General features: G+C 34.9%; 1 protein-coding gene across 3 annotated transcripts in view; it reads left to right on the plus strand.

Moving 5' to 3' along the window:
- Nucleotides 1–14,778, plus strand: part of CNTLN (centlein) — a 331,029-nt gene that overhangs the window by 78,301 nt on the left and 237,950 nt on the right. For all 3 annotated transcript variants that reach the window (XM_060155107.1, XM_060155109.1, XM_060155108.1), the window contains exon 3: nucleotides 5,446–5,530. In XM_060155107.1, the coding sequence (XP_060011090.1) occupies nucleotides 5,446–5,530 (85 nt within the window). The remainder of the gene's footprint in view (nucleotides 1–5,445; nucleotides 5,531–14,778) is intronic.

Below are 14,778 nucleotides of genomic sequence, written 5' to 3' on the forward strand. Positions count from 1 at the left end.
AATACCATTTATTGAAGAGGTTGACTTTTCCCCATTGCATATTCTTTCCTCATTTGTTATAGATTAATTGACCACATAAACGTGGGTTTACTTTTGGGTTCTATTCTGTTCCATTGGTCTATGTGTCTGTTTTTGTGCCAGTACCATACTGTTTTGATTACTCTAGCTTTGTATTATGGTTTGAAATCAGAGAGTGTGATACCTTCAGCTTTGTTCTTCTTTCTCTAGATTGCTATGGCTATTCAGGGTTGTTTTGTGTTTCCATACAAATTGTAGAATTATTTGTTCTAGTTTTGTGAAAAGTGCCATTGGTATTTTGATAGGTATTACGTTGTAGATTGCCTTGGGTAGTATGGTCATTTTAACGACATTGATTCTTCCAATCCAAGAACATGGTGGTATATCTTTTCATCTATTTGGGTCACCTTAAATTTCTTTCATCAGTGTCTTATAGTTTTCCTAGTATGAGTTTTCTACCTCTTTGGTTAGATTTATTCCTAGGTATTTTATTCTTTTTGATGCAATTGTAAATGGGATTTTTTTCTTAATTTCCCTTTCTGATAGTTACTTGTTAGTGTATAGAAATACAACTGATTTCTGTATGTTGATTTTGTATCCTGTAACTTTATTGAATTCATTTATTTGTTCTAAGTTTTTTTTGTAGCTTCTTTAGGGTTTTCTGTAGTATCATGCCATCTGCAAACAGTGGCAGTTTTACTTTTTCCTTTCCAATTTGGATTTGTTTTATTTATTTATTTTTCTAGTCTGATTGCTGTGGCTAAGACTTCTAATACTATTTTGAATGAAGTGCTGAGAGTAGGCATCCTTGTCTTGTTTCTGGTCTTAGAGGAAATGCTTTCAACTCTTTACCTTTGAGTATTATGTTGGCTGTGGGTTTGTCATATATGGCCTTTACTATGTTGAGGTAAGTTTCCTCTATTTCCGCATTTTGGAGAGTTTTTATTGTAAATAGGTGTTGAATTTTGTCAAAAGCTTTTTCTGCATCTACTGAGATGATCATATGATTTTTATTCTTCAGTTTGTTAAGGTGGTGTATCACATCGATTTTTGGGTATTGAACCATCCTTGCATCCCTGGGATAAATCCCACTTGATCATGGTGTGTGATCCTTTTAATGTATTGTTGAATTTGGTTTGCTAATATTTTGTTGAGGATTTTCAACAAAAAATCCTCTAATTTTCTTTTTTTGTCTTTGTCTGGTTTTGGTATCAGGGTGATCCTGGCCTTGTGGAATGAGTTTGGAAGCATTCCTCCCTCTGCAGTTTTTTGGAATAGTTTGAGAAGCCTATGTGTTAACTCTGCTTTAAATATTTGGTAGAATCCACCTGTAAAGCTGCCTGGGCCCAGACTTTTGTTTGTGGGGAGTCTTTTGATTACTGATTGAATTCCATTACTGTTAATTGGTCTGTTTATGTTTTCTGTTTCTTCCTGATTGTCTTAGGAGTCTGTATATTTCTGGGAATTTGTCTCCTTCTTTTAGGTTGTCCATTTTATTGGCATATAATTGTCCACAGTAACCTTTATGATCCTTTGTATTTTTACGGTGCTGGTCTTAACTTCTCCTTTCCCATTTCTGATTTTATTTATTTGGGCCATTTCTCTTTTTTTCTTAATGAGTCAGTTTTGGATGGAATGTTCTATATATATTGATTAATTACATCTGGTCTAACATGTCATTTAAGGCCAGTGTTTCTTTATTGATTTCTGTCTATATGATCTGTCCATTGATATTAGTGCTGTGTTAAAATCCCCTACTGTTATTGTGTTACTGTCAGTTTCTCCCTTTATGTTTCTTAATATTTTCTTTATGTATTTAGGTGCTGTTATGCTTTGTGCATGTATATTTACAATTATTGTATCTTCTTGTTGGGTTGATCCCTTGATCATTATATAATTTCCTTCCTTGTCTCTTGTTACAGTCTTTAAAGTCTATTTTGTCTGATATAAGTATTGCTACCCCAGCTTTGTTTTTGTTTTCATTTGAATGGAATTTCTTTCTCCATCCCCTCACTTTTAGTCTGTATCTACATCTGAAGTGAGTCTTGTAGGCAGCATAGATATTAGGCAGCATAGATATAGAACTTATTTTGTGTCCATTCAGCCACTATTTGTCTTTTGATTGGAGCATTTAGTCCATTTACATTTAAAGTAATTATTTAATAGCTATGTATTTATTGCCATTTTGTTAATTGTTTGGGGATTGTTTTTGTAGGTCTTTTTTGTTCATTCTCTTCTTGTTCTTTTGTTTGCTCTCTTCCCTTATGATTTGATGACTATCTTTAATGTTATGTTTGGGTTTCTTTCTCTTTTTTGTTTGTGTATTTGGAATATGTTTTTGATTTGTGTTTACCATGAGGTTCATATATAACAACCTATATATATGTGATTAATTTAAGTTGGTGATCTCTTTAAGTTGAATACAGTCTAACAACCCTACATTTTTACTCCACCCATCCCCACATTTAATGTTTTTGATGTCATGTTTTACTTCTTTTTGTATCCTTTACATATTATAATAATTACTTAGTATGGATATAGATGATTTTACTATTTATGTCTTTTAACCTTCCTACTAGCTTTATCAGTGACTGATGTACTACCTTTACTGTATATTTATCTTCACCAGTGAGATTTTTCTTTCATAATTTTCATATTTCTAGTTGTGGCCTTTTTTTCTGCTTATGGAAGTTCCTTTAACTTTTCTTGAAAAGCCATTTTAGTGGTGCTGAACTCTTTTAGCTTTTGCTTGTCTGTAAAACTCTATCTTTCCTTCAAATCTGAATGATAGCCTTGCCAGGTAGAGTATTCTTGGTTGTAGACTTTTTCCTTTCATCACTTTGAATATATTGTGTAACTCTCTTCTGGCCTGCAGAGTTTCTGCTGAAAAGTCAGCTAATAGCCTATGTTAGTTCCCATGTATTTAACAGGTTGCTTTTCTCTTGCTCCTTGTAAGAGTCTTTTATTTTAATTTTTGCCATTTTAATTATGATGTGTCTTGGTGTGGACCTCTTTGGGTTCATCTTTTTGGGGAGTCTTTATGATTCCTGGCCCTGGATGTCTGTTTCATTCCCCAGGTTAAGGAATTTTTCTGGTATTATTTCTTCAAATAAGTTCCCTGCTACTTTGTCTCTCTCTTCTCCTCTGCCACCCCTATATGCAAATGTCAGTATGCTTGATGTTGTTCTAAAGGTCTCTTAAACTATTTTCCTTTTAAAAAATTCTTTTTTTCTTTTCTGCTTGGGAGAGTTCTACTACTCTGTCTTCCAGGTGCTGATCCTTTCCTCTGTATCATCTGATCTACTGTTGATTTCTTCTACTGTATCTTTTATTTCAGTTATTGTATTTTTCAGCTCTTGTTTGGTTTTTCTTTATATTTTTAAACTCCTGTTGGAATTTCCACTGTGTTCATCCAGTTTTCTCCCTAGTTCATTGAACCTGTTTTTGATCATTACTGAACTCTTTTTCAGGGAGATTGTTTATCTCCACTTTGTTTAGTTCTTTTTTTTTTCCTGAGGTTTTGTGTTATTTATTTGTTTGGAACATATTTCTGTTTCCTCATTTTGCCCTATTCTCTATGTTTATTTCTGTATGTTAGGTCAGTCAGTTACATTTCCCAATTTGGAGAAGTAGCCTTATGTAGGAGACACTCCATGGGGTCCAGTAGCACACTCCCCTCTCATCACCAGAGCTTTGTGCTCTAGGGGTTCTCCTTATGTTGGCAGCATGTAACCTTCTGTTGTGGTGGGGCCAACTACTGTGGATATGTTGTTAGGCAGAGCTGGCCCCTGGCCCAACTGGCTGTGAGGCTGTGCCTCATGCAGTGGCTGTAGGCCTGCTGGAGAAAAAGGTAGGTTTTCTGTGTCATTGGCTGTATGCCCAAGGGAGCCTGGGGCTGGGTCCTTGCATAGCTGTCTGTGCAGCCTGGGGTGATTTACAGCTGGTGCTAGCCCACAGGTGGGTGCCAAGTCCCCTGGTGCTAGTAGGGTAGAGGGAGGATTCCAAAATGGTACTTGCCAGTGCTGGTGTTATTGCAGTAGAACAAGTCCCCCAGAATGGCTGCCACCAGCATCTCTGTCCCCCAGGGGGTCTCAGTTGCCTCTTGCCTCTCCAGGAGGCTCTCCAAGACCAGCAAGTGGATCTGATCCAGACTCTTTTCATACCGCTGCCTCTGCACTGGAACTTGGATTATGTGAGATTTTGTGCATGCTTTTTAAAGGTGGAATCTCTGTTTCCTGTAGCTTCCAGCTCTCCTGAACATGAGCCCCACTGGTTTTCAAAGCCAGATGTTCTGTGGTATCATCATCTTGGTGTAGGATATCTGGGCTGGAGAGCTTGACATGGCACTCAGATCCCTTGCTCTTTGGAGAAGACCTCTAAAATTGTGATTATCCTCCCAGTTGGGGTCCACCAATCCTGGAGTGAGGATCCTGACTATATTGTGTCTCCACCCTTCCTAACCATCTTATTGTGGTTTCTTCATGTCTTTATTTGTGGAGTATCTTTTCTGCTAGTCTTCAGTTTACTCTCATAAATAGTTGCTTCATAAGTAGTTGTAATTTTCATGTTGTCCAGGGAGGGAGGTGAGTTCAGGGTCTTCCTACTCTGCCATCTTGGTCACCAGCAGTGGTATGCTTTTATGATTGGTGTCTCTTAATTCTAATATCCCCTGTGCCTTCTAAACTCCTTTGCTTCATCTCACTCTTTCTTAAATAAGGGTTCTTTCTTTCTTCCTACCTGTATACTTTGTGATTCATGAGTGATTTAGGTACAGATTTCATTTATTTTACCTATTTTTAAAGTTTAAAAATATATATAACTGAACACCCAATACAGTTCTCCCCCATTTATTTATTTATTTATTGGCCACACCCCACGGCATGTGGGATGTTAGTTACCCGACCGGGGATTGAACCTGTGTGCACTGCATTGGAAGTGCAGAGTCTTAACCACTGGACCGCCAGGGAAGTCCCCCCCCATTTATTTAATGTTGGTTATTAGTAAGTCTTTAGTTTTCTCTCTTTTGAGGCTTTTACTTTAAAAATGATAACTATTTTATTCTTAACATAATTGCATATATAAAGCGTTTACATTAACAAGAGCATATTGACATATTCAGTAATTATTTTAAATTTATGATATAGTGGCTGTTATAATCAAGATCAAATGTGTTTTAATATGTTTTGTAATACATCTAAATATAGAAACTAAACTTTTTTTTAGTATGAAGTTGTCTTAGTTGTCAGCAGTTGTAAGTTGTTGTCACTTGCCATGTGGTTTCTGATGAATTCTGAAAGGGCTGTCAACTTCTGATAATTTAATTTTCTATATTTTAATGTGATACTCATTATCAGGATGTGAAAATTTAAAGAATTGGCTACAAATTATGACTAATAAAATTTTAATATATATATTTTTTGTTTCTAGAGAAAAACAGAAATCTGAAGCAAAAGACAGAAAAGTTTTAGAAATTCTGCAAATCAAGGATGCTAAAATAGAAGAATTGGAACAGGTTGGTGTTACAACAGAAAATACTAAATTTATAATATTTGTTCCAGGTAGTAGGTCTTTACAAATATTAAAAAATTTTTTTGCAATAATGTTCATAAAGAATATCAGGGTCTTTATGTCAAGCTATTACTATAGTCAGGTTACTATAGTACTTTAGTCAGTTATTTTTTGTTTTCTGAATTAATAGACTATGTTATATATACAATAAAACTCTTAAGATGATATTGTAATTTTATAGTAGTAACTATCAATCACTTTTTGTTGAAATCTGCTTTTTTTTTTTTAGCAATTATCATCCACTTCTGAAACTTAGAAATTTTAAAACGGTTTAATTTGTAGAAAAGATTTAACAACTGGGATGATTCTATTTGATCTTTTGAAAACTTGCATTTTCAAATTATGCAATTCTATAATTGTAATTATACAATTATATATAACTATATATTTTAAATTATATGTAATTATGTACTCAGTATATTATCACTACAAAAATTCATGTGGTCATTGCTTCCAGGAATAATCTTCAAGGTATTAACATCTTAAAAATAAAGGTGAAAGAAATTTAAGAATGGCCTATATCATGATATACTATTTAAATTTATTTTATACCCAGTAGCTCTTTATAGGCTAAATTATCTGTATTTTCTAGATATATGAAGGTTCTTTCTGGCACCTATGCTCTTCCGACTTCTTACTCTATTTTCCTTCCTAGCCAATTAAACAATCATGAGAACTTTCATCAAAGGTTGGTTATTGTTATTAAGTTGTTTTATTAAAGGACTAAAAATGGAAGTTAATGTAGGTAAAAGATTAAATAATTTGTTCATTCTCTACATCCATATAAACTTGTTCTAAAATTGAATATAGATTCCTATATGACATATAAATTTGAAATTTATACCTTTTCCAGCATTGTATTTTCCTTATGAAAATGTCATAATTGGTGCTGTAGTGATAAAATTTTAAAAATAACTTTTTAGTTTATTTTGGGAAAAACAGTTGTATTTGCCACTCGAATATCAAACAATATCCAAATGAATTTTAATATAGATAATTATTGCCATATGCCTCGTATATTAATTAGGCTAGTCTAAGCTGCCTAATAAATACAATGTTAAGACTTGGAAGTGGCAAACATCATTTGTACCAGCATTTCATTGAGAAAAACCAGTCATGGCCACCGCAAGATTCAGGGGATTTGGGAAAATGTAGATCCAGGCTGAGCAATGTCTTCCTCAGTCACAGGTCTGTTCTGTGGAGGGGAATGGATTTTGGCACTCTTTTTGATATCCTTTGGCATTAAGTTTGCAATGCTTTAGGGAATGCTTAGTTTACCAGGTCTAGATAGTAGCATAACATTATAAAAAATGTTGACTTTCTTAAATGACAATATATTTTTCTTTTGTCTTTGCTAAATTCTTTTTCTACTTCCTTTTCCTTGGGTAGATATTATTTCACTATTTACTTTTTGAGTAGAATCATTTATCTCATAAAATATTAAATGCCCATGAGAGAAATTATTTGTTTTTTAGGCACCTAATTTGTTTTCTAGGGCCTTTAATTTCTTAGCCTAAACCATGTATACTTTTGTACAATAATGGTTGTCACTTTCTACAGGGTATATTTTCAGTTTAATTCAACAAATTGCTGTATTAAATGTAGACATTATCTTGTGATGGTACTGTGGAAAATTCAGAGTTAAATTTCTTGCCTTTAATGATTTCTAAGTCTCTATGAGCAGTAGGGTGGGGATAAAAGTGAGGTGCAAGTAACCATATTCTGCTACATTAGATTAAGGTTCTGTGAGGGTGGGGACCCTTGTATACCCGACATCTAATATTTACCATATTGCCTGATTTATAATAGATGCTCTTTGAATATTTTTAAATGTGTGACTTAAATTGAATAAAACCAATGTATTTTAAGTGCCACGAGAGAATCACAAGCAGAGTGCTATAAAGATTCAAAGGAAGGAGAGATTAAATTCTGTGGAGAGGTCTTAAGGTATTCAAATGGTTTTAATAGGTAGAGATTATAGGAGGATTTGCCCATGGTGAACATCAGGCAAAATTCTTGAAGGTGGGAGTATAGAGTATGTTTGGGTGATACTGAAATTTATAGTTTGTTTCATAGATAATATGTAGCAGTGTAGGCTAAGATGAATATTATATTGGACCTGTATTAAGGAAAGGCCTTTATTGCTAGAATGAAGTAGTTGGACTTACAGGCCAAAGGAATCTATCTAAGCTTTTCATTCACTTAAGTTAATTAATCTGTAATCTCTGAAAATAAAACTGATAATCCAGTATACAATTAGAAAAAGAAAAGCAGAAAGTAGAATGATCTGTAAGAAGATTATTTCATAGTATAAGAGTAATAACATGAACCTGAACTATTAGTTTTGCAAGAATTAAAGATATATAAATTAGAACCATAAGGAACTGACAGTAATTTGAAAGTGACTCTTAGGTTTTCAGCCTGGAGAATCCAGGGGAGCAGTGGCGTTGTTGTCAGAAAGAGGGTTATTATAAAGAGGTACAACAACTTACTGTGAGGATGACTTCTGAGCTTCTTTTAGACAATTTGTGTTTTAGTTATTGGTGGGAATTCCATTTAGAGATTTTTAAGCAAACCATTGAAAGCATGGATCCAATCCTTGGGAAGGAGTTTTCTCCTTGATATATAGATATCTAATGTTATAGTTAGAGGGAAGACTTTAAACGGAATTCTAAGAACTAGATATTTGCTGATATTATTAATGGGTGAGAGGAAGAACAAGTTTCGGTTAAAGAGATGAAAAGACTGTTCAGAGAAGTAGAAAGAGAGAAGTATAATATCATATGTCATGAATTGAGAGAGGACAGTTTCAAGAAACAAAAGGTGGTTAATGTAAAATGTTACAAAATTCATGAGGTTTGTGAAAAAATATTAAATTCAACAATCATGAAGTTTTTAGTGATTTTAGAAAGCAACACAAGTGGAATGGTATATGACATTTTAAGAGATCACTGAATTCTTAGAAAGTAGTGGAAACAAATGAGGAAATTTAACAGTGCAGAGAAAGAAATTTTTGCATTTAAAAAATGTTAGGCAAAATATTTGAAAGTAGTGGAGAAGGAAATTAAAATACACAATACAAGGAGACTTAATTTAGTTAACAGTATTCTAGTTGAAGGTGGAGACCATGAGATCAAGAAGATAACAAGATTTAATACATTTATTCTAATTTTTTCATCTTTAATCATTCAGATTATATCTTAATTTTCTTCTTAAACTATTATCTTTCCTCCAGCATTCTTTCAGTTAAATTTGTTATATATTTGTTCATCCTTTAACATTGCATATTTAGATGAATCTCTTGTATATACTATTTGGTTGAACTTTGTGTCTTGACTCAATATTTACGTCTTTACCTTTTTAAAGATAAGTTTATTCCATCTGCGTAAGATCTGATATACTTATTTGATCTTTGTTCTCTGATTGACCTTATGCTTTCTGCTTTAGTATTTTCTTTGTCTTTTTAAAATTTGCCACATATCTGTCTTCTCTTCATTTGTGTGTGTGTGTATATGTGCATGCACTCTTACGTTGATAATTTGGAAGGTTTAGGGTCTGTATCAGTTCTTCTTGTGATTAAATTTATTATTTTATATATAATATTTAACACTATACTTTTTAAAATTGAAGTATAGTTGATTTACAATCTTATGTTAGCTTAAGGTATATAGCAAAGTGATTCAGTTATATATATGTGTGTATACATATATGTATATATATTCTTTTTCAGATTATTTTCCACTATCGGTTATTACAAGATATTGAATATAGTTCCCTGTGCTATACAGCAGGTCTTTGTTGTTTATCTTCTTTATGTATAGTGGTGTGTAGCTGTTAATCCCAAACTCCTAATTTATCCAGCCCTCCCTTTTCCCTTTGGTAACAATGTTTGCTTTCTATGTCTGTGAGTCTGTTTCTGTGTTGCAAATAAGTTCATTTGTGTCATTCTTTTGGATTCCACATATAAGTGATATCATGTGATACTTGTGTTTGAACACTATACATCTTGATGCTAACATTCTAAAAAATATGAATAGTATCTCTCAACTGCATACTGTAAAAAGAAAATGAGAAAATTAGCAAATTTTTACTTATTCATCCTTTCTCCTCCATTTTGAAGTAAACTTAAAGAGAGTAATTGGAGGACTTAATTTCCTGTTCTTAGCATTGTTGGTTGTATTTTTTTATATTGTCAAGATTTCCAGTGTTTATGTTTCATAACCATTTTCTCTATTATTTTCTCTTATAAATTCTTCAGGAAGATATCTTGTGGTACATTAGTTTTTCTCCTGTTGTATAACAAATTAAAGCCTTAAAAGAATGTACACATTTATTAAATTGCTGTGGGTCAGGAGTCTGGGCATAGTTTAGGTGGGTCCTCTGCTCATTATCTCAATTGTAATTGAGTTTTCAATTGGCTTATGTTTTCATCTGGAGTCTTAATTTGGGAAGAATCTCCTTCTAAGCTTATTCAGGTCGTTGGCAGAATCCAAGTCCTTGCAATTTTAAGACTGAAGTCCTAAACAGGAACAAAGTCTGTAATAGGATTCTCCAGAGAAACAGAACTAATTGTGTGTGTGTGTGTGTGTGTGTGTGTGTGTGTAGAGATAGATAGATAAATAAAGATATGAGAGAGAAACAGAGAGAGACTGAGAAGTTGATTTTAAGGCATTGTTTCATGTATTGATAGTTGTGGGCTGGCAAATCTAAATTCTGCATAACAAACTGAAGACCCAGGGAAGAGTTGATATTGCAGCTGAACCCAAAAGCATTCTGGAGGCAAAATTCCTTCCCCCTCAGAGGATTAGTTCTTTTTTTTAAGGTCTTAAATTGGTTGTATGAGACCCATTCACATTATGGAGGCGTTATCTGTTTTACTCAAAGTCTACTGATTTAAATGTTAATCACATCTACAAAACACTTTCACAGCAACATCTAGATTGGTGTTTGATTAAAAACTGGTTATTTGGGCTTCCCTGGTGGCGCAGTGGTTGAGAGTCCGCCTGCCGATGCAGGGGACACAGGTTCGTGCCCTGGTCCGGGAAGATCCCACATGCCGTGGAGCGGCTAGGCCCGTGAGCCATGACCACTGAGCCTGCGCGTCCGGAGCCTATGCTCCGCAACGGGAGAGGCCACGACAGTGAGAGGCCCGCGTATCGCAAAAAAACCCAAAAAACAAAAAACAACTGGTTATCATGGGTAGAGTGGTTTAACCAAGTTGACACATAAAATTAACCAAATGGGTAAAATGTACTGAGAGAAAGGTCTTTAGTGTGAGGTTTTATGTTTATCTGCTAGGGGTTAGGCTGTGTTTACTGTTTGTTTAGCAAAGGCTAACGTTTGCTTTGGTGTCCTTTTTATTTGGGTTTCTTTTTTTTAACATCTTTATTGGGGTATAATTGCTTTAAAATGGTGTGTTAGTTTCTGCTTTATAACAAAGTGAATCAGTTATACATATACATATGTTCCCATATCTCTTCCCTCTTGCGTCTCCCTCCCTCCCACCCTCCCTATCCCACCCCTCCGGGCAGTCACAAAGCACTGAGCTGATCTCCCTGTGCTATGTGGCTGCTTCCCACTAGCTGTCTACCTTACGTTTGGTAGTGTATATATGTCCATGCCTCTCTCTCGCTTTGTCACAGCTCACCCTTCCCCCTCCCCGTATCCTCAAGTCTGTTCTCTAGTAGGTCTGTGTCTTCATTCCTGTCTTACCCCTAGGTTCTTCATGACATTTTTTTTCTTAAATTCCATATATATGTGTTAGCATATGGTATTTGTCTTTCTCTTTCTGACTTACTTCACTCTGTATGACAGAATCTAGGTCTATCCACCTCATTACAAATAGTTCAATTTTGTTTCTTTTTATGGCTTAGTAATATTCCATTGTATATATGTGCCACATCTTCTTTATCCATTCATCTGATGATGGGCACTTAGGTTGTTTCTGTCTCCAGGCTATTGTAAATAGAGCTGCAGTGAACATTTTGGTGCGTGACTCTTTTTGAATTATGGTTTTCTCAGGGTATATGCCCAGTAGTGGGATTGCTGGGTCATATGGTAGTTCAATTTTTAGTTTTTTAAGGAACCTCCATACTGTTCTCCATAGTGTCTGTACCAATCACATTCCCACCAGCAGTGCAAGAGTGTTCCCTTTTCTCCACACCCTCTCCAGCATGTATTGTTTCTAGATTTTTTGATGATGGCCATTCTGACTGGTGTGAGGTGATACCTCAATGTAGTTTTGATTTGCATTTCTCTAATGATTAATGATGTTGAGCATTCTTTCATGTGTTTGTTGGCAGTCTGTATATCTTCTTTGGAGAAATGTCTATTTACGTCTTCTGCCCATTTTTGGATTGGGTTGTTTGTTTTTTTGTTATTGAGCTTCACGAGCTGCTTGTAAATTTTGGAAATTAATCCTTTGTCAGTTGCTTCATTGGCAAATATTTTCTCCCATTCTGAGGGTTGTCTTTTAGTCTTGTTTATGGTTTCCTTTGCTGTGCAAAAGCTTTGAAGTTTCATTAGGTCCCATTTGTTTATTTTTGTTTTTATTTCCATTTCTCTAGGAGGTGGGTCAAAAAGGATCTTGCTGTGATTTATGTCGTAGAGTGTTCTTTCTGCCTGTGTTTTCCTCTAAGAGTTTGATAGTTTCTGGCCTTACATTTAGGTCTTTAATCCATTTTGAGCTTATTTTTGTGTATGGTGTTAGGGAGTGATCTAATCTCATACTTTTAAATGTACCTGTCCAGTTTTTCCAGCACCACTTATTGAAGAAGCTGTCCTTTCTCCACTGTACATTCCTGCCTCCTTTATCAAAGATAAGGTGACCATATGTGTGTGGGTTTATCTCTGGGCTTTCTATCCTGTTGCATTGATCTATCTTTCTGTTTTTGTGCAAGTACCATACTGTCTTGATTACTGTAGCTTTGTAGTATAGTCTGAAGTCAGGGAGCCTGATTCCTCCAGCTCCATTTTTCGTTCTCAATATTGCTTTGGCTGTTCGGGGTCTTTTGTGTTTCCATACAAATTGTGAAAGTTTTTGTTCTAGTTCTGTGAACATGCCAGTGGTAGTTTGATAGGGATTGCATTGAATCTGTAGATTGCTTTGGGTAGTAGAATCATTTTCACAATGTTGATTCTTCCAATCCAAGAACATGGTATATCTCTCCATCTATTTGTATCATCTTTAATTTCTTTCATCAGTGTCTTATAATTTTCTACATACAGGTCTTTTTTCTCCTTAGGTAGGTTTATTCCTAGATATTTTATTCTTTTTGTTGCAGTGGTAAATGGGAGTGTTTTCTTGATTTCACTTTCAGATTTTTCATCATTAGTGTATGGGAATGCCAGAGATTTCTGTGCATTAATTTTGGATCCTGCTACTTTACCAAATGCATTGATTAGCTCTAGTAGTTTTCTGGTAGCATCTTTAGGATTCTCTACGTATAGTATCATGTAATCTGCAAACAGTGACAGCTTTACTTCTTCTTTTCCGATTTGGATTCCTTTTATTTCTTTTTCTTCTCTGATTGCTGTGGCTAAAACTTCCAAAACTACGTTGAATAAGAGTGGTGAGAGTGGGCAACCTTGTCTTGTTCCTGATCTTAGTGGAAATGGTTTCAGTTTTTCACCATTGAGGACGATATTGGCTCTGGGTTTGTCATATATGGCCTTTATTATGTTGAGGAAAGTTCCCTCTATGTCTACTTTCTGCAGGGTTTTTATCATAAATGGGTGTTGAATTTTGTCGAAAGCTTTCTCTGCATCTGTTGAGATGATCATATGGTTTTCTCCTTCAATTGGTTAATATGGTTTATTACATTGATTGATTTGCGTATACTGAAGAATCCTTGCATTCCTGGAAGAAACCCCACTTGATCATGGTGTATGATCCTTTTAATGTGCTGTTGGATTCTGTTTGCTAGTATTTTGTTGAGGATTTTTGCATCTATGTTCATCAGTGATATTGGCCTGTAGTTTTCTTTCTTTGTGACATCCTTGTCTGGTTTTGGTATCAAGGTGATGGTGGCCTCGTAGAATGAATTTGGGAGGGTTCCTCCCTCTGCTATTTTTTGGAAGAGTTTGAGAAGGATAGGTGTTAGCTCTTCTCTAAATGTTTGATAGAATTCGCCTGTGAAGCCATCTGGTCCTGGGCCTTTGTTTGTTGGAAGATTTTTAATCACAGTTTTAATTTCAGTGCTTTTGATTGGTCTGTTCATATTTTCTATTTCTTCCTGATTCATTCTTGGCAGGTTGTGTTTTTCTAAGAATTTGTCCATTTATTCCAGGTTGTCCATTTTATTGGCATGTAGTTGCTTGTAGTAATCGCTCATGATCTTTTGTATTTCTGCAGTGTCAGTTTTTACTTCTTCTTTTTCATTTCTAATTCTATTGATTTGAATCTTCTCCTTTTTTTTCTTGATGAGTCTGGCTGTTTATCTATTTTGTTTTCTTGAGAGACTTCTTAGATATCATCTGAAGCACAAAGGTCTTTCAGTTGTATTACCTTTTTATTATACCGAAGCCCTATTGATGAAACCTATTGTGAGGTGTCTGGGGAGGGGAAGTATTCCATAGTCTTATGTTTAGGTCTCAGTCTTTTAGTGAGCTTGTGCCCCTAGGCTCTGACCTTCACAAGTGCTTCTCAGGTTTTTCTCCCTTAGGAAAGATTGGAAGGCTAGAGGGTTTTGGAGTTGGGTTTTTACACCCTGGGGGTTGGTTAGTCTCTGGTAAAATCCCAGCAGGCTTTGGTAAAATAATTTCTCTTGAGGATAGGCCTTGTTAAGAAATATATACTTAGGGGAAATTTTATTTTATTTTATTTTTAAATTAGTTTTTATTGGAGCATAGTTGCTTTACAATGTTGTGTTAGTTTGTACTGTACAGCAAAATAAATCAGCTGTACTTATATATATATCCCCTCTTTTTTGGATTTCCTTCCCATTTAGGTTACCTCAGTGCATAAAGTAGAGTTCCCTGTGTGATACGGTATGTTCTCATTAGTTATCAATTCTACACATAGTATCAATTGTGTATATATGTCAATCTGAATCTCCCAGTTCCTCCCACCCCCACCCTTTCTTCCTTGGTATCCATACATTTGTTCTCTACGTCTCTGTCTCTCTTTCAGCTTTGCAAATAAGATAATCTGTGACATTTTTCTAGATTCCACATGTATGTCTTAATGTACGA

The sequence above is a fragment of the Lagenorhynchus albirostris genome, chromosome 7 (genome assembly GCF_949774975.1).
Source record: "Lagenorhynchus albirostris chromosome 7, mLagAlb1.1, whole genome shotgun sequence".
NCBI lineage: Eukaryota > Metazoa > Chordata > Mammalia > Artiodactyla > Delphinidae > Lagenorhynchus > Lagenorhynchus albirostris.